At 46.4% G+C, this 20,954-nt stretch overlaps 1 protein-coding gene across 3 annotated transcripts in view; it reads left to right on the forward strand.

Moving 5' to 3' along the window:
- LOC125453457 (NADP-dependent malic enzyme, mitochondrial-like) overlaps window positions 1-20,954 on the forward strand; it is a 169,222-nt gene that overhangs the window by 60,522 nt on the left and 87,746 nt on the right. For all 3 annotated transcript variants that reach the window (XM_048533090.1, XM_048533093.2, XM_059646564.1), the window contains one exon: window positions 2,045-2,194. In XM_048533090.1, the coding sequence (XP_048389047.1) occupies window positions 2,045-2,194 (150 nt within the window). The remainder of the gene's footprint in view (window positions 1-2,044; window positions 2,195-20,954) is intronic.

Here is a 20,954-nt window from a genome sequence, read left to right on the forward strand (position 1 = left end):
TCTCCTCCCAAAGAAGAAGGGAAATGTATCTTTAATAGGCATTTTCATTAATCATCAAGGATTGTCTTAACTTTACTGCTTTGTCACTTTAACAGTAATATCATATTGGCATTAACTAACCAATCAGTTGCACATCAACCTTGTTTTTGCTTCCGTCCATGGGGATTACATCACTCAGTGGTTTTCACATATGCAACCAATAAGATGTGCTGTCCTAAAACTTTCTTTCACAGCCACGTGTACAATTTTCAAATTAGAGGGGTAGAGAATTCAGCTCTACTGAAACAAAAAGTTAATTCTTGTCCCTAGTTTATTTCTTAAAAATCAAAGGATTATAGCCTGTATAAATTTCAACAATTTCTTCCATTTTGTTGATTTAATACTCAATATTATGTAGAGTCAATACAAGTCTCAATGTCTCGTTCTGAACAGTGGAATATTCTTGCTGACATTCAGTCAGTTTCTTTGAAAGTTAACTGATATGCCATTCAATTCCATTTCATTATTTTGTAGTAAAACAGCCCAAACACCGAAATCGCTGGCATCAACAGCCAGTCTGAACATCTTTGCAAAATTCAGTACTGCCAATCCAGTGTGGTTTTCAGCATGGCTTTCATGTATTCAGTGGCTCTCTAGCACTCCTACATCCATTCAAGCTTTCTGCCTTTCTTCAACAATGATGGTGCTGAAATTCAGAATAAGCATTCATGCTAAAGTAACTCATTTTGACCTAGGCATGGGAAAATCCAAAATAACACATATTTTCACTTCAACAAATGCTACTTTGCATATTCCCTACTGTGGCCCACATAAGTCACTTTTTGTTTTAGCAAATCCATCTTAGCTGGACTTATAACCAAGTGGGCTTTTTGTAGTTTATCAGCAGTTCAGTCAGGTAGTATAAACGGTCTTCAAAGATTTGGCTAGAAACACCCAAATCCCTTACGTAAATAACAGTTACATTGTTGTTCATTGACTTTATTGGTAGGAGCAAATTATGCAAATGCTTTATTGGTCATCTGTTAAAATGTTGTTACTGCTGTACTTTTCATTTCAAACAATGTGACTTTGTGTTGATAATGTCATTCTGCGCTACAAAAGATGGTATTTCTTTACTTTGGCCAGTTAGTGGAACTTGCAGCAACTGCGGAGTGATGTTTCACAGGGCGTCACTGCTGTGACCGGTGCTGTTCACAATTTATAGTAACTATTTGGACATAGACATCCAAAATGCTTCTTTTAAATTTGCAGATGACTATAGTTAGGACTTAGGTGGATTGCAATAGCTTACAGGAAAATATTAATAAATTTGCAGAATGGGCAAATAACTGGTGAATGTACCTTTACACCATCTATAAGGTACAGGATGTGATGAATATTCTCCATTTTTTGGATGGCACAGCTCCAATTACGCTTAGGAAGTCAACTGTATTTAGGGCAAAGTAACCCACTTGATTGATTCCCAACCATCTCCTTTAACTTGCACTCCCTCCACTACCAATGCACAATGTACCATCTACGAGATTTACTGCAACAGTCATCTCGGGTAATTCAGCACCTTCCAAACACACAAGCTCTGCCATCAAGAAGGGCAAGGACAATTGATGTATGGTAACACAGCCATTTTCTTCTTCAAGGTCCACACTGCCCTGACTTCGAACCATATCACTGTTCCTTGATCTCACATGGTCAATATCATAGAACTCCCTTCCTAACAACATTGTGAGTGTATTGACAGTACCCAGACTCTATGGTCTTAAATGGTGGTGTACTACCATTTTCTCTAGGTTTATTAGGTGCATACCTAACCAATAAAATCCACATCAGATGAACAAATTAAACAAAACAAAGTTCAATACATAAAGGATTCATCAATAAAAGATGTGATTTGTTCTTCTTTTAGGACATGCAGTTATTGATCAAAGATGCACTTTATTTATTTTGAATCTGTAGTTGAAATCCAGGTGGATTTGCTGAACCTTTCTTGCAGTCAGTTTTCATCAATGAGCTTTAAAATACTGCATGTTGTCATCTGTCTCAACAGGTATATTATCCTCATGACTCTGCAGGATCGAAATGAAAAACTTTTCTATAGAGTGCTTACTTCCAACATTGAAAGATTTATGCCCATCATTTACACCCCTACTGTGGGCCTGGCATGTCAGCAGTATGGCCTGGCCTTCAGAAGGCCACGGTAAGTCAAGCTTTTTTCTTTCACTTGACTCCTGCTTCCAGAGTTCTGCATTTTTCACACTGCTGGTACTGCGTTGCAGATTTATTTGTGTGCAGTTAAATTTGTTTTTAAGTTTGCAATGTGCTGTTATCAAACTGATCTTTATAATGCAGATTTTCTACAATTTCACTTTATCTCTAGTTACCTTCACTTCTCTATGTCACAATAATTATACAGTTATTCTTTATGTTAGGATTGAGCTCATGATTGCTGAATAAGATTTTTTGGCTATGAAGGACGCTGTAGGTGAGTCCTTATCCTTCTCCAATCCTGTGTCCAATCCTGACCCTAGTCTGGTCATTGGCACCAGTTGCAATAGGACAACTGTAGGGCACCCTGCCCTTGGTTTTGCTGCCAGACCCTATTTCACAGCTGGAAAATTGTCATGACCCCTCAGTGAGGACTGTGAGAATAAGACGGCAAACCTGTAAGGCGGGGGCCTGTGAGAGAAGGAGATTTGGGTTAGAGAATATTATGAGGAATTTCATTGTTTTTTACAAAAATGTGTAAAACGTCTGTTGAGAGATCAGGTCTTGAGATAGTTTTGTCTAGGCCATACTGTGGTGTGGGAAAAAGTGAGGATTTGTTTTGTAGCTGTTCACTTGGTTGGACCTCCATGGCAGACATTGATGCCTCTTACCTTGTGACCTGAAATTTTGGCTCATGACTCCAACTTTTGGAAGACCTGCCCATCAACGTGTTCTATTGAGATCAGCTATTTCAGTACATATTTAGTGCAAATCTATTTTAATGCAACACAGGTTGATGCTTTTACCTAAACCTCTGAGAAGCAGTATTTTTAAATTTTAAATTACACTAAAATTTACAGTATCTTCCTATGAACACTGTGGGAACAAAGGTGGTTTTGTTTTCAAACAGTGCTTCAGAGTCTGAACCATTTCTGATCTGGCTGAGTTCTTCTGGCACCACACCCATGAGTAATGCTGGCTTAATGTCAGAATTATAGGGTCAGTGTAATACCTACATTTGTTTGGACCTGTGTTGTGTGTAGTTCTTGGTTCTCAGACCTTATCTGCAAAGCTGTGTTAGATTTGCAAAATGGTCAAAGTGACATAGTGCTTCTAATTTCAATCTAATCTAATTTCAACACCCCTCTCACCCTTCAAGAGACGGGTGGTGAAATTAGATTGTTTAATAAATTAACTTAAAATTTGCCTGATGTTTCTGTATGCTTGTCAAAGCAACAGAGAATGAGAGCTTTCTAAAAAGTAATGTGTTTGTGTAATTTTATGGACTGTTATGACATTTCAGCAACAAATTGAGTTGAGACTGAGATGAAATCAGCTATGACCCTATTGAATGGTGAAGCTGTCATGGGAGTCTGGATGGTCTACAGTTGCTCCTGGTTTTTAATGTTTTTATGTTCATATATACACCTTCAAATGTTGGCCCAGCAAAAGCTATTCCAACAGTTTTATTGGCCATATGGTGATTTGGCAGTGGGTCAGTCGTGTTATTGTATACGTTGTGCACAAAGCGGCACAGTGGCTCAGTAGTTAGCACTGCTGCCTCACAGTGCCAGGGCCCCAGGTTCGATTCCACCCTCGGGCCACTGTCTGTGCGGAGTTTGCACATTCTCCCCATGTATGTGTGGATTTCCTCTGGGTGCTCTGGTTTCCACCCACAGTCCAAAGATGTGCAGGCTAGGTGGATTGGCCATGCTAAATTGCCTGTAGTGTTCAGGTATGAGAGGGATGAATTCTGGGTGGGAAGCTCTAAAGGTCAGTGAGGAATTGTTGGGCCAAAGGGCCTGTTTCCACACTGTAGGGATTCTATGACCTATGAAATCTGCAGCATGTTTATAATTTTGCATTATTTTACAGATTTGTACTTCTGATATGATCTCTTAAAATTCCCATGATATGACAACTTAATGCCTTCAGGTGCTTTCGCTTTGAAGTGTCTGCCAGTATTTTACCAAATAACCATTCTTACATTGAATTAAACTGTGATCATCAACAAGCTGCTTGGCATAGAACAACAACGGCATTAAGCATTGCCTACTTTACAATTCTTTTCACATCTCTGTCTGTTGTGTCGAATTTTCCAGTTGAGAACAGCTAATTCAGCACAAATTAGTCATAACCTTCTGGTTTAATATTTATCTGAATGTAGCAGTTTTATTAAGGAAGTGAACTGGAGATGGAAGAGAAATTAATCTTTAAAATTGTTTACCCAGCCAATACACACTCTGACATCTGATTCAGAAACAGCAACAGCAAAATGTACATTGACGGATTGACTTTACAGTTATGTGATTGGTGTAGAACCCGTTTACTCAATTTTGAATTACCTTGCCAGTCAATATGTTGCTAATAGTTATCACCTATGTTATATACTTTTGATACCATTACTTGCCCTTATGCCCTTATTTATAAAAGCTGTCCCTATGGATGTGAGTTTGCTCACTGAGCTGGAAGGTTAGTTTTCAGACGTTTCGTCACCATTCCAGGTAACATCATCAGTGAGCCTCCGATGAAGGGCTGGTGTTATGTCCCACTTTCTATTTATCTGTTTAGGTTTCCTTGGGTTGGTGAAACCTAAACAGATAAATAGAAAGCGGGACATAACACCAGCGCTTCATCGGAGGCTCACTGATGATGTTACCTAGAATGGTGACGAAACGTCTGAAAACTAACCTTCCAGCTCAGCGAGCAAACTCACATCCAGAACCTCAATCTGAGCTACAAATCTTCTCAAAACTCACATGCTGTCCCTATGTTCGAGACGTTACCAATAGGGCAACATGACCCCCACCCCAGCATCCAACCTGTCAAGACTGCTCAAATTCTTGCTTGTTTCAATCAGATCACTTCTCATTCTTCTAAGTTCTGGTGAATTTAGGCTCAGTCTGCTTGATTTTTCCTCATAAAATAATCTGTTTTAATGAACCAGTTGAGTGAACCATTTGAATTGCTTCTTGTGCAATTTACCCTTTAAATGAGAAGTTAAAAACTATGCACAGTAGCCCAGATGGATTGATATTGTCCTACTTGCATAATATATTCCCCTTGCAGTTAAAGGAAACATCCCATTTGTTTTCCTAATCATTTGTTGTAGCCGCATTCAAAGATTTTTCTCATTCATGTATCCAAGATATCCAGATCCCTCCGTCTTGTAGAGTTCTTCAGTTTGTCTTGTTTGAAATGTTCTTTATGCCAAGTGAACAAGTTAATATTTTCCTATACAATACCTTGTGTCAATTTTTTGCCATTTACTTGACCAATCTAAATCTGTTGTAGACTTCCGGATGTCCTCTTGAGAATTTATTTTCTAACCTACCTTCGCGTCATTACCAAATTTTCATCTGGCCCCCATCTTGTAAGTTATTGTTATAAGTTACAAATAGTTGAGACCTTAGCAGCGATCTCAATAGCACATCGTTAATTATGGCTTGCCACCTCAAATGACCAATTTACTCTTTCGCTCTTCTTGTTGATTAACCAGTCCTCTGCAGTTGTTAATATGTCATACATTGAAGTCTTCACTGTGTAGTAATCTTTGATGTGCAGCCGATATCAAATTGCTATTGGAAATTCAATTGTAAAACGACTACATGTTCTCCTTCATCTCTGCTTGTTGTTTCCCCTAGGGAATTGGCCTAGAAACTTTGCGGATGACTTGTTATGCAAGCAGTTAGAAGTTTAGGTGGCGTCTGTATCTGTGTTGGTGTTGTATGTCTGTCAAGGTGCAAGGCTTGAACAGATCCATTGACCTTTATAATTCAGTATCTTTCTGTAAGTGCTAAACCAGCTGCATGTAGAATATTTTGTCTATGAATTTTACCTTCTAAAATATTTATCTATTATTCAAACTTCAAATAGTATCTGTTCTTCAAAATATTTTAGGTACTGATGCCTTAGAGCATTTGTTAATAATGGGTGGCTAGCTCCCTAATTTTAAGAGTTTATTGTCATAGCAATTCTAATTTTACTTGTCCCAAATTATGGTTCAAATTTGAAATGTCTTTTTATTGAGCCGTGAATAACTCATTACATTTGTATATAGCTGTTTTGAACAACTTGCTTTTGAATAAAGTATTCACCTTGAAAACAAGCTTTGTGCAAGTAACATAGAACAAATCTGTGATATGAGAGGTGGAGTCGTGAAGACAGCATTTACACTATCAAGGAGTAGAACGAAACTATTTTACTCTTGAGATAACAAAGTGTGGAGCTGGATGAACACAGCAGGCCAAGCAGCATCTGAGGAGCACAAAAGCTGACATTTCAGGCCTAGACCCTGAAGCTTTTGTGTTCCTAAGATGCTGCTTGGCCGGCTGTGTTCATCCAGCTCCACACTTTGTTATCTCGGATTATCCAGCATGTGCAGTTCCCATTATCTCTGATACTATTTTACTCTTGCCTTTGTTTCTGATGAGAGGTTAGGCAAAGATTGTTGAGGGTTCTGGAGACCAGACTTTGTCTTAAAATAATTGAATCAAAAGTAGTTGAAACGTTTGTAATACTAAAACTTCAAAATAAAAAGCATGCCTGAGGTTCACATCCCTTGTTGTTAAATCCCTGAATAGTTTTGTCCCTCCCTATTTTTATAACTTCCTCCAGACCCTTAATCCCCAAGTTATCTGTGCTCATGTCGTTCTAGACTCTGAAGGATGAGCTGTGAGGAGGATGCAGAGATGCTTCAGGGTGATTTGGACAGCTGAGTGAGTGGACAGATACATTACAGATGAAGTATAATGTGGATAACTGTGAGGTCATCCATTTTGGTAGCAAAAACAGGAAGGCAGATTATTTGAATGGATATAGATCGAGAGAAGAGAAGGTTCAACAAGAAGAGCAAATTACTGTAGATGCTGAATCTGTTCTGAAAACAACAAATGCTGGAGATAGCAATGACTGATGTAAAAGGAGCAAACTAACGTTTCAAGTAAAGACTCTCCATCAGAGTTGATGTAAAGTGTGGAGGGGGCAGCATTTATGCCGTAGTTGAAGAGTGTGTTTGGAGTGTAGAGTGCTTGGGGAGTAGGGGTGGTTCAGGTGAAGTGATGAAAATGGCAGAACAATGGTGTGTCTAACTGTCAGACGTGAAAGAACAGATGGTCCCTCTGGAGTGGGGGAGGGGAGAGAGGATATGGTGACAGAAGATAGCAAGTAAAGCTAAAAAAAGGAAGGAATAGGAGTTGGTTCACAATTTGTATGTGTGACTGCATCCTCTCTCCACTTGTCCAAACCCTCCCCACCGAAATCCACAATTCATCTGATGCCCTCCACCATAATGACCATTGCCAGTTCCTAGCCCTAACCGCCTTCTGTTCACCATGAACGTCCAATCCCTCTAAACCTCCATTCCCCACCGGAACATCTGAGGCCCTTTCAAATCTTTCCCCTCTCACTGTAAACCTATGCGCTGTAGTTTTGGATTACCCCACTCTGAGGTACAAACCTTGTCTATCTACCCTGTCCTTGTTGCTCATGATTTTATAAACCTCCATAAAGTCACCCCTCAACGAGTTTTGAGAAGATTTGTAGCTCAGGTTGAGGTTCTGGATGTGAGATTGCTCGCTGACCTGGAAGGTTAGTTTTCAGACATTTCGTCACTTTTTTTTATTTGAAAAAATATACTTTATTCATAAGATGTACAAAAAATAAAACATATTTATACACCTACCCAGTCATGCAAGCCGCTCTGGGTTACCCAGGGGGTATGTACACCAACTAAAGGAGAAAAAAACAAAGCAAAGAAAATACCCCAGGAGTCGTCACCCCGCACAGTCCCCATTGGCCCCCTGACCAGTTGGGGAAGGCGCCAGCTGGGCCCAGTTACCAGATAGGGCCCTTTTTTCCATTCTGGACGAGGGGTTTCATACGGTGGTCTTTCCCCACCGCGCCTTGGCGGCAGCTGCCCCAAGCTTTAGCGCGTCCCTCAGCATGAAGTCCTAGACCTTGGAATGCGCCAGTCTGCAACACTCGATCGGGGTCAGTTCTTTCAGCTGGCAGACCAGCAAGTTGCGGGCAGACCAAAGAGCGTCTTTCACCGCATTGATGGTCCTCCAGGCGCAGTTGATGTTGGTCTCGGTGTGCGTCACGGGAAACAGCCCATAGAGCACGGAGTCCCGCGTCACGGAGCTGCTCGGGACGAACCTCGACAAATACCACTGCATCCCCCTCCAGACCTCCTGCGCATAGGCACACTCCAGAAGGAGGTGATCGACAGTCTCGTTCCCCCCCCACAGCCGCCTCGAGGGCAGCGTGCGGTGGCACAGAGATTCTGGGCATGCATAAAGGGTCTCACTGGCAGAGCCTCTCTCACCGCCAGCCAAGCAATGTCCTTGTGCATGTTTGAAAGTTCTGGCGATGAGGCATTCTGCCAAACGACTTTGGCAGTCTGCGTGGGGAACCACACGACGGGATCCACCCTCTCCTTTTCCCAAAGGGTCTTGAGGATGCTACGTGCTGACCACTGCCTGACGGCCTTGTGGTCAAAGGTGTTTCCTTTCAAAAATTTCTCCACGAAGGACAGGTGGTACAGGACGGTCTAACTACTCGGAGCGTTCCGCGGCAACGAGGCCAGGCCCATCCTTCGCAACACGGGGGACAGGTAGAACCTCAGTAAGTAGTGACACTTGGTGTTTGTGTACTGAGGATCTACGCACAGCCTGATGCAGCCGCACACAAAGGTAGCCGTCAGTGCGAGGGTGGCGTTCGGTACGCCCTTTCCCCCATTTTCCACGTCTTTGTACATGGTGTCCCTGCGGATCCGGTCCATCCTCGACCCCCAAATGAAGTGGAAGATAGCCCGAGTGACCACAGCGGCGCAGATCCAGGGAATAGGCCAGGCCTGCGCCACATACAACAGTACCGAAAGCCCCTCGCACCTGACAACCAGGTTCTTACCCGCATTGGAGGGGGACCGGAACGTCCACCTGCCCAGCTTCTGCTTCAGTTTGGTGATATGCTCCTCCCAAGTCTTAGTGCACGCCCCAGCTCCACCGAACCAAACACCCAGCAGCTTCAGGTAGTCTGTGCTGACGGTGAAGGGGATGAAGGAGCGGTCGTCCCAGTTCCCGAAGAACATGACCTCGCTCTTACACCTATTGACTTTGGCACCCGAGGCCAGTTCAAACTGGCTGCAGATGTCCAACAGCCTACTCACCGACCAACGATCGGTGCAGAAGACGGCGACGTCATCCATGTACAGGGAGGTCTTGACCTGAAGGCCTTTGCTGCCTGGGATAGCCACGCCCTTCAGGCTCACGTCCTTCCTGATGGATGTAGCGAAGGACTCCTCACAGCACACGAACAAGGCAGGAGAGCGTGGGCAGCCCTGCCTGACTCCAGATCTGACGGGAAAACTGTCCGATTCCCATCCATTGATCGAGACTGCGCTAACGATGTTGGTGTAGAGCAGCCGGATCCAATTGCGGATGCCGTCCCCGAACCCTAATTTGGAGAGGACGTCTCTCATGTAAGCATGAGAGACCCTGTCGAAGGCCTTCTCCTGGTCCAGGCTGACGAGGCAGGTGTCCACCCACCTGTCCTGCACGTAGGCGATCATATCCCTGATGAGCGCGAGGCTCTCAGCGATCTTCCTGCCTGGCACAGCCAGGTTTGGTCAGGGTGAATCACCGACTCCAGGACAGAACTGACCCGGTTGGCTATGACCTTGGCCAGGATTTTGTAGTCCACGTTCAATAGTGAAATGGGATGCCAATTCTTAATTTCTTCCCTCTCCCCCTTCCTCTTGTAAATGAGGGTGATGATGCCCTTCCTCATGGACTTGCACATTTGCCCTGCCCGAAGCGCACTATCGTACACCTCCAGCAGATCCTGGCCGACCAGGTCCCACAGAGCAGAATACAGCTCGACCGGTAAGCTGTCGCTCCCGGGAGTCTTATTCCTCTCCAAGGACTTGAGGGCTCTGGTCAGCTCGTCCAGGGACATCGGCCGGTCCAGCCACTCCCTCATGCCGTCGTCTAAGACCTCCGTGATAGACGACAGGAACGACTCGGAGGCCATGCTGTCCGTGGGCTTCGTGTCGTACAGTCTGGCATAGAAGGATCTGCTGATCCTCAAAATGTCGGGCCGAGATGATGTCACCGAGCCGTCGTCCTCCTTCAGCCGGCTAAGCACAGACCTCTCTTTGTGCACCTTCTGAAAGAAGAAACGCGAGCACACCTCGTCCTGCTCCACGGAGCAGACCCTAGACCGGAAGATTATCCTGGAGGCCTCTGCGACGAAGAGCGAGGCTTGCTGGCCCTTCACCTCGCGGAGGTCCTCCGTTGACATCGACCCCCATCAACTGCAGAAGGAGCAGGTTCTGCACCCTTTCCTGGAGTCACGACAGCTTTCCCCGCCTCTCTCTCGCCTTCCGAACACCCTTGAGGACAAAGAACCTCTTGATGTTCTCCTTCACCGTCTCCCACCAGTCGCCCGGAGACTCAAAGAGGGGTTTCATGGTTCTCCAACCGGCGTACTCCCTCTTAAGCTCCTCGACGTTCTCTGGGGTCAACAGAGTCGTGTTGAGCTTCCACGTCCCCTTGCCGGCCGGCTGGTCGTCCTGTAAGTGTCAGTCGGCAAGCAGGAGGCAGTGGTCAGGGAAGAACACCGGCTCGACGCTGGTGGACCTGACCGAGAACGCCCGTGACACAAACAGGAAGTCTATCCTTGAGCGAATAGACCCGTCCGGCCGCGACCAGGTGTACCTCCGCTGCGCTCCATCTGCAGGGGTGCTGAAGACGTCGAGCAGCTTGGCGTCCTTCACCATGCCCATCAGGAATCTGGACGTGACGTCCAGTTGACTCCCCCCACCCGCTGTCCCCACGCCAGATCTTCCATCTGCATCGATGATGCAGTTGAAGTCTCCACCTAGGATGACCGGCCTGGACGTAGCCAGCAGGGGTGGAAGCCGCTGCAGGACGGCCGACCGTTCACTCCGTACCGCTGGGGCGTACACGTTGATCAGCCTCAGGGGAGCGTTCCTGTAGGTGACGTCAGCCACTAGGAGGCGCCCCCCCCAACCACCTCCTGAACTTGAGAGATGGTGAAGTTGCGCCCCTGCAGCAGAATAGCCAGGCCCAAGGAGCGACAGTCGTTACCCCCTGACCAGATTGAAGGCTCACAGGTCCAGGCGCCTGGCCATTTCCCGTACCTGCTGAGGTGCGGTATCCCGCACTCCTGCAGAAACAGGAGGTCCGCCTTGATGGTGGTCAGGTAGGCCAACGTGGACACACATCTTGCGGTGGACTTGATGCTGCTCGCAACTCGTACCCCCATTACGGGCAGTGACCGCAGTACCGTCCCCAAGTCCAAGGTCCAGCCCCTCCATCTGTCCCTTCATGCCCATTGCCCGGGCTAACTGCTGGACGCTCTCCGGGCTCAGGATACCATCTGTGCTGCCTTCCGGGTGGCGTCACCCCGTCGGGGGTACGGAGGCAGGAGAGTCCGGCTTTGGGTCAGGCTGGGAACGCGCTGTTTCCTCCTTCCCGCCCGGAGGTTCCGGGGGCCCCTCCAGGGCCCCAGAGGCACATGACTGGGTGTCAGAGGGAGCCTCAGGATGCCTCCCGTCACCTGGAAGCGGGCTGCTGCTTTCCTTCTCCCTTGAGATCTTTAGCTTCTGCTTTGGGCGGGCCCCCTCCGAATCTCCCTCGTCGGAGGAGCTCTTATAGCCCCCCTGTAGTTGCCTCTTCCCGCCTGATGGTTGCGGTTCCTGGCCCCGCCGACGCGCCTTCCTCCTCGCTTTCTGGACCGTCGTCCACTCCCCTGGGTCGCCTGTCACTGCCTCCATCGACTCCAGGTGGTCAGGGAGGGGGGTGGGAGCGGAGCCTGGAGGGGCACTTCGCTGGCCTCGGGCCCATCCGGCGGGGCTGGGCCCTCCTGCACGACCTGGCCCTCCTGCACATTCCTGGGGTCCTTGCAGGGCCCTGGTGCCTTCCTCTCCTCCGACGGCAGGGGGGGGCTGGCCCCGCATTGTCCCTGCCGGCGACCTGGGCGTAGGTGGTCCCCCGCCGCGGGCATGCCCTATAGAGGTGGCCCGCTTCCCCACAAAGGTTGCAGCTTTTTTCTTGTGGGCAATCCTTTGCAAGGTGTCCCTCCTCCCTGCAGTTCCTGCAGATGGTGGCTTTTTAGTCGGCCGCCACCTGACCTGACCTACCACAGGCATGGCAGACTTTAGGTTGCCCTGCGTAGGTCAGGTAGCCCTTGCTCCCACCGATCACGAAGCTGGACGGTGGGTGTACAATGTTCCCATCCGCGCCCATCCTCAGCGTCACCTTGACCTTCTTACTGGCCCAGATGCCAAAAGGGTCCATGATGTCAGTTAGGTCCCCTTCCACCTTCACGTACCTTCCAAGGAAGGTCAGGACATAACTGCTGGCACATGCGGGTTGTACATGTGTATAGTCACCATACGGCTCCTCTGCGCTGGCATCACGAACAGCGGGACAGCGGTTAATACAGAGAGGGGACCCCCACCTCCTTTCTCCTTGAAAACCTCCAAGAAGCGCTCACAAAGCTTGGCACTCCTGAAGGTTACATCGTAAAAACCTCCTCCAGGGAAATCCTGCAGGCAATAAATGTCCGCGGCAGCAAACCCACAACAGTCCAACAGGACCCTCTTCGTGAAGAAGGTGCGGTCCACAGGTGCACCTTCATCCACCTTCTTCACAGAAACACGGATGGTGTTCCGGACCCCCTGACCTGGGGCACGAGCACTCGCCGCAGCCATCGTTGCAGGTTGGCTGCTCCCCTGAACCAGCGTTAGGCTGAAACCAGCATCAAGATCCACCGGTTGCAAGGGTGCACAGCCACCCCGACGTCTTCCTTCCACCTCCAACACAGTACTCTCCTCCTCTCGGTCCACAAAAGAGTGGGTCTTTATTTTGTTCCGGATGTGAGCTGGTTCACTGAGCTGGAAGGTTTGTTCCCAGATGTTTCGTCACCGTTCCAGGTAACATCAACCAGTGAGCCTCCAATGAAGCACTGGTGTTATGTCCCACTTTCTATTTATCTGGTTAGGTTTCGTTGGGTTGGTGATGTCATTTCCAGTTCTTTTTCTCAGGGGATGGTAAATTGGCTCCAAATCAATCAAACTTAAAAGACCCTATACAGACAACAAACAAAACGAACGTCATCTACAAAATACCTTGCAAGAGCTGTCACAAACACTACATTGGACAAACAGGCAGAAAGCTAGCCACTAGGATACATGAACATCAACTAGCCACTAAACAACATGACCCACTATCACTCGTATCCTTACATACAGATGAGGATGGACACCACTTTGATTGAGACAACACATCCATCCTAGGACAAGCCAAACAGAGACACGCACGAGAATTCCTAGAAGCATGGCATTCCAACCGGAACTCCATCAACAAACACATTGATTTGGAGCCAATCTACCATCCCCTGAGAAAAAGAACAGGAGATGACACCACCAACCCAAGGAAACCTAACCAGATAAATAGAAAGCGGGACATAACACCAGTGCTTCATCGGAGGCTCACTGATGATGTTACCTAGAATGGTGACGAAACGTCTGAAAACTAACCTTCCAGCTCAGCGAGCAATCTCACATCACCCCTCAACCTCTAATTCCGCAAGGGAAGTAGTCCCAGTGAATTCAGCGTGTCCCTGTAATTCAAACATGCTTGTGAATCTTTTCTGAACCTTTTCAAGTTTCACAACATCAATCCTACAGCAGGGAGACCAGAATTGCATGTAGTATTCCAATAGTGGCTGAACCGATGTCCTGCACAGCTGCAACATGACTTCTCAACTCCTATAGTCAATGTACTGACCAATAAAGGAAACATATCAAACACCTCCTTCACTATTCTATCTACCTGTGACCCCACTTTCAAGCAACTATGAACTTGGGCTCCAAGTTGCTTTGTTCAGTAACATTGCCCAGGACCTTACCATTAAGTGTTTAAGTCTTGCCCTAATTTGCCTTTCCAGAATGCAGCACCTCATTTATTAAATTAAACTTCAACTGCGACTTCAACTTCCCTAATATAGACTGGAACGTCTGAAGTGCAAATAGTTTGGATGGAGTAGATTTTGTCAGATATGTCCAGGAAGGATTTCTGACTCAATATGTCGATAGGCCGACTAGAGAGGAGGCCATATTGGGTTTGGTGCTTGGCAATGAACGAGGTCAGGTGTCAGATCTCTTGGTGGGAGAGCAATTCGGTGATTCTGATCATAACTCCCAGACTTTTACTGTAGTCATGGAGAGGGATAGGACCAGACAGTATGGGAAAGTATTTAATTGGGGGAGGGGGAATTACATTGGTATTTGGCAAGAACTACGGAGCACCAAGTGGAATGAGATGTTCTCAGGGAAATGCACGATAGAAAAGCAGAGGTTGTTTAGGGAGCACTTGCTGCAGGTAGTGGACAGGTCTGTCCCACTGCGCCAAGGAAAGGATGGTGAGGTGCAGGAACCTTGGATGACAAGACTTGTTCAACACCTAGTCAAGAGGAAGATGGAAGGTTGAGGAAGCGAGGATCAGACAGGGCTCTAGAGGTCTACAATGTAGCCAGGAAGGAACTGAAGAATGGGCTGAGGAGAGCAAGAGGGGGGTATGAGAAAACCTTGGCAGGTAGGATCAAGGAAAACCCCAAGGCTTTCTGTACTTATGTGAGGAACAAGACGATGGCCAGAGTAAGGGTAGGGCCAATCACGGATAGTGGAGAGAACTTGTGTACGGAGTCAGAGGAGGTAGGGGAGGTCCTGAATGAATACATTGCTTCAGCATTCACCAGTGAGACCTTGACGTTTGTGAGGACAGCATGAACAAGCAGATATGCTCAAACAGGTTGTTGTTAAGAAGGAGGTTGTGCTAGAAATCTTGAAAAACATGAGGATAGATAATTCACTTGGGCCAAAGGATATATCCAAGGTCACTACAAGAAGCAAGGGAGGAGATTGCTGTCCCTTTGGCAATGATCTTTGTGTCCTCACTGTCCACTGAGGTAGTGCCAGAAGATTGGAGGGTGGCAGATGTCATTCCCTTGTTCGAGAAAGGGAATAAGGATAGTCCTGGAAATTATAGACCAGGCAGTCTTTCTTCTGTGGTGGGCAAAATATTGGAGAGGATTCTGAGAGATAGTATTTATGATTATTTGGAAAAGCACAGTTTAATTGGAAATAGTCAGCATGGCTTTGTGAGGAGCATGCCTCATAAGCCTTATTGAATTATTTGAGGATGTGACAAACCGTATCGATGAAGGTAGAGCAGTAGATGTGGTGGAGATGGATTTTACCAAGGCATTTGATAAGGTTCCACATGGTAGGCTCATTCAGAAAGTAAAGAAGCATGGGATTTGAGGAAACCGGGTTGTCGGGATACTGAACTGGCTGTCCAGCAGAAGACAGAGGGTGGTAGTAGATGGAAAGTATTCAGCCTGGAGCTTGGTGACCAGTGGTGTGCCGCAGGGATCTGTTCTGGGATCTCTGCTCTTTGTGATCTTTATAAATGACTTGGATGAGGAAGTGGAAGAGTGAGTTAGTAAGTTTTTGCCAATGACACAAAGGTTGGTGGATTTGCTCACAGCGTAGAGGACTGTCATAGTTTGCAACGGGACATTGACAGGATGCAGGGCTGGGCAAAGAAGTGGCAGATGGAATTCAACCCTGTGAAGTGATTCATTTTGGAAGGTTGAATTTGAATGCAGAATACAGGGTTAATGGCAGGATTCTCAGCAGTGTGGAGGAACAGAGGGATCTTGGGATCCACATCCATAGATCCCTCAAAGTTGTGACCCATGTTGATTGGATTATAAATTCGGCATATGGTGTGTTGGCTTTCATTGGCAGGGGAATTGAGTTTTAGAGCCGTGAGTTTATGCTGCAGCTCTATAAAACTTAGTCCACACTTGGGATATTGTGTTCAGTTCTGGTCACCTCATTTACAGGAAAGATATGGAAGCTTTAGAGAGGATGCAGACGGATTTCCCAGGATGCTGCCTTAACTGGAGTGCAGGTCTTATGAGGAAAGGTTGAGGAGCTAGGGCATTTTTCCTTGGAGCAAAGTAAGATAAGAGGTGATTTGATATAGGTTTACAAGATGATGAGAGGCATAGATAGAGTGGATAGTCAGAGACTTTTTAACCCAGGGCGGAAATGACTATTACAAGGGGGCATAATTTTAAGGTGATTGGTCCAAGATACAGGGGAGATGTCAGAGATAGGTTCATCACAGAAAGTGGTGAGGGCGTATTGAATGCATTGCTGGCAGTGATAGTGGAGTCAGATACTTTCGAGGTGGATCGGCACATGGAGGATAGTAAAATGTAGGGTATTGAGGGTAGATTGATCTTCATAGGATAATAGGTTGGCACAACATTGTGGGCTGAAGGGCCTGTACTGTGCTATACTGTTCTATGTAAACTCCATCTGACACTCCTTTGCCCATTGGCCCATCTGATCAAGATCCCATTGTGCACGGAAAGTTATCCATTACACCACTAATTTGGTGTCATCTGCAAACTTACTAACCATATCTCCTATGTTCATATCCAAATCATTTATATAAATGACGAAAAGCAATGAATCCAGCACCGATCCTTGTGGCACAGTGCTGATCAAAGGCCACCAGTATGAAAAGCAGCCCACAACCACCACCCTCTGTCCTCTACGTTCGAGCCAGTTCTGTATGCAAATAGCTGGTTCTCCCACTATTCAGTGAGCTCTAACCTTGCTAACTAGTCTACAACAGGAACCTTGTCGAACACCTTACTGAAGTCCGTATACGTCAGGTTCACCGCTCTGACTCCTTCAATCCTCTTCCTCCCTTTGTGTTTTAAGGTGTCCTGCGCCACTTCCTGTGTAATATGGACATTTTTCAAGAAGTCGCTATTTATTTCCCCATATTCTCTACCATCCATGTCCTTCTCACGGTAAACACAACTAATGCAAAATATTATATTATTTAGTATCTTCCCCCCCCCCCCCCCCAACCATCTCCTGCGGTTCCTCACAGAGGTGGCCTTGCTGATCTGCAAGTGGCCCTATTCTGTCCCTAGTTACCCTTTTCCTCTTAATGTATTTGGAGAATCGCTTTGGATTCTACTTAACCCATTTGGCCAAACCTACCTGATGTCCCCTCTTTGCCCTCCTGATTTCTCATCCAAGTATACTGCTAATGTCTTTATATTGTTCTAGGGAATCACTGGATTTCTGCTGTCGGTAGCAGACATATGCTTCCTTCTTTTCTTGACCAAAACCTCAATTTATGTAGTCATCCAGCATTCCCTAGGCATACCAGCCTTGCGTTTCACCCTTAGAGGAATATACTGTCTCCAGATTCTCATTATTTCATTTTTGAAGGCTTCCCATATTCCAGTTGTCCCTTTACCTGCAAACATCCACTGCCAGTCAACTTTTGAAAGTTCTTGCCTAATATTATCAAAATTCACCTTCCTCCAATTTAGAACTTGATAGATTTGGTCTATCATCTTCCATCACTATTTTGAAACAAATAGAATTATGATTACAAGCCCCAAAGTGCTCCTCCAATTCAGTCACCTATCCTGCCTCATTTCCCAAGTGTAGATCAAGTTTTGCATCTTCTCTAGTAGCTACATCAACGTATTGAATCAGGTAGTTTTCTAGTACACACTCAACAAATTCCTCTCCATTTAAGCCATTAACACTATGGCCACCCCAGTGCGTGTTTGAAAAATTAAAATCTCCTATCATACCCATCCTGTTATTCTTTCAGATAACTGAGATCTCCTTACAAATTTGTTTCTCAATTTCCTGCTGACTACTGGGGTGGGGGGAGTGGTGGTGGTGGTGGGGTGGTGGTCTATGGTACAATCCCAGTAAGGTGATCATCCATTTCTAATTTCTGTGTTCCTCCGAAGTAAGTTCCCTGGACGTTATTCCCAGGAATATCCTCCCTGAATGCAGCTGTAATGTTATCTCTGTCAAACACTCCACTCCCCCTCCTGTCTTGCACCCCCCCGCCCCCCCCCCCCCCCCCCCCCCCCCCCCCCCCCCGCCACCCCGCTGACTTTCAACCCTTCCTATAGCATTCCTAATCCTGGAACATTAAGCTGCCAGACCTGTCAATCCCTGAGCCACATCTCTGTGATGGCAATGCTATCCCAGTCCCGTGTTCCCAACCGTGCCCTGAATTCATCTGCCTTACTTGTTGGGCCTCTTGAATTGAAACAAATGCAGTTTAATTTATCAGTCCTACCTTGTTTTCTGCCTTGTTCCTACCTGTCCTGACTGTTTGACTGCCCCTTTTCCCAACTGTACCAGTCTAAGACTGATCTCTTTCCTCACTATCTCCCACCTCCTCCCAGCACCCTTTACTAATTTAAATCCTCCCTAGCAGCTCTAGCTAGTCTCCACACTTATCTAGCTTCCAATATTGTCCCCTCAGAATCCCGTCCTTTTCTCTTCCTGTGTCATTATCCCGATGCGTACAACGATCTCCTGTTGCTTCTTCTCCCCTTGAGAATATTCTGCACGCACTCTAAGATATCTTTGAGCCTGGCTGCAGGGAGGCAACATATCTTTCTGATATCTCACTGCCAGCTGCAGAATCATCTGTCTGTGCCTCTGAATAGAGAGTTCCCTATCACAATTGATCATTTAGAACCTGATGTACCCTTCGTTGCATTAGAGCCAGTCTCAGTACCAGATGATGCAGCCTCCCAAAACAGTGCTGCTGACATGGCTTCCTTCTTTCGTAACTGTGGTTTCCTGCCCACTGTGGTTGACAGGACCCTCAACTGCATCCAACACATGTGCTTCTGCCCTTTCTCCTTCTTATCCCTCACAACAGTGTGATTGGGTCCCCCTTGTCCTCACTTTTTATCCCACCACCCTCCACATTCAAGGATCATTCTCCAAAAATTCAGACAACTCCAGCAGAATGCCACACCAAATACTTCTTCCCCTCACCCCCCCCCCCATCATCTCTCTCTGCATTTTGCAGGGATCATTCCCTCAGGGATACCCTTGTCCATTCAATCTCCACACTCCCCTCCTGTGGCACCTTCCCCCATGCAATTGTAGAAGTTGCAACACCTAATCTCACCTCCACCCTGCGAAGGGCCTAAGCAGTCTTTCCCATGAAGCAGCATTTTATCTGTACCTCCTCCAGTCTTGTGTATTGTATTCGCTGCACCATCACCACCACCTCCCCGCCCCCCCCCCGCCGCCGCCGCAACCGTTCCCCACCGTTTGGCCTAATCTACATTGGAGAAACCAAAACCAAATGCAGACTGGGTGACTGCTTTGCGGAACAGCTGTGGTCTGTGCAGTAAGCATGACCCTGAACTTCCTGAAGTCAGTCATTTTAACAGCACCCTGCTCGTATGCCCACATGCCTGTCTTTGGCGTGCTGCAGTGCTCCTGAAATCAGAGCGCAAACTGGAGGAACGACATTTCAACTTCAGACTAGGCACTTTGTAACCTCCTGGACTGCATATTGAGTTTAATGGCTTCAAAATGTGAACCAACTCCCAATCTTCCCTTTCTTGCTGCTTGTTACATCCTCTGTCACCATGTCCTTTCTCCCCTCCCCCAGCCCAGTGGGACAGTCTGTCCTTTCAAGTCTGGCAGTTAGATACACCATTATTCTACCATTCTACCATTCTCCCATTCCGATCACCTAATCTACTATCTACATCTTTTCTCAACCAGCACTCTACACTACAACCCCACTCCCCAACTATAAACATAAATGCTGTCCCCTGCACAATTCACATTAGCTCTGCTGAAGAGCCATCTAGACTGGAAATATTAGCTTGCACTCTCTCCGTGGCAGCTGCCTGACCTGCTGTGATCTCCAGCATTTGATATTTTCAATGTTCAACAAGATCTGGGTGTCCTTGTACATCAGTCATTGAAGGTAAACGTGCAGGTGCAGCACACAGTAAAGAAGACAAACTATATATAGGCCTTCATAGCAAAAGAATTCAAATTTAAAAAATTGGGTCTTGTTGTAATTACTTAGGCTTTGGTGAGACTGCACCTGGAATATTGAGTGCAGTTTTGGTCTTCTTACCTGAGAAAGGATGCTCCTGCTACTGAGAGAACGCAGCAAATGTTTACCAGATTGATTCCAGGGATGGCAAGACTGACGTATGAGGAGAGGTTGCATCATTTAGAATTTATTTGCTGGAGTTCTGAAGAACAAGGAGGGATCTCAGAGAAAGTCATAACATTCTAACAGGTCTGGACAGGGTAGATGCGCAAAGAGTGTTCTGATAACCGGGGAATCCAGAAGCAAGGTTCACCATCTAAGGATAACAATAAAGCATTTAGGACTGAGTGAGGAGGAATTTCTTCATGCAGAGAATGGTGAGCCCATGGAATTGGCTACCACATAAAGCAGTCAAGATGATTTAAAGAAGTAATTGGATACAGCACTTGGGGCTAAAGAGATCGAAGGATATAGGAGAAGAATGGGAACAGAGTATTAAGCTGAAAGATCAGTCATGATCATAATGAATGGCAGAGAAAGCTGGGAAGGCTGAATGGTCTACTCCTGCTCGTATTTTCTATGTTCCTATGCCACACATCCACTCGTGCTGACTGTCCCAGTAATCCAGAGGCCCTTGCTAATGCCGTCCTGATACAGTTAGTGGAATTTGAATATAAAGCTAGTCTCTGTATAAACTACCATAGATTGTCAGGAAAAAACCCATCATCTTCACAAATGTCTTTCAGGGAGGAAACTCTGTCATCCCTATCTGTTCCGACCTAC

Source organism: Stegostoma tigrinum, chromosome 6 (genome assembly GCF_030684315.1).
Source record: "Stegostoma tigrinum isolate sSteTig4 chromosome 6, sSteTig4.hap1, whole genome shotgun sequence".
Taxonomy (NCBI): Eukaryota; Metazoa; Chordata; class Chondrichthyes; order Orectolobiformes; family Stegostomatidae; genus Stegostoma; species Stegostoma tigrinum.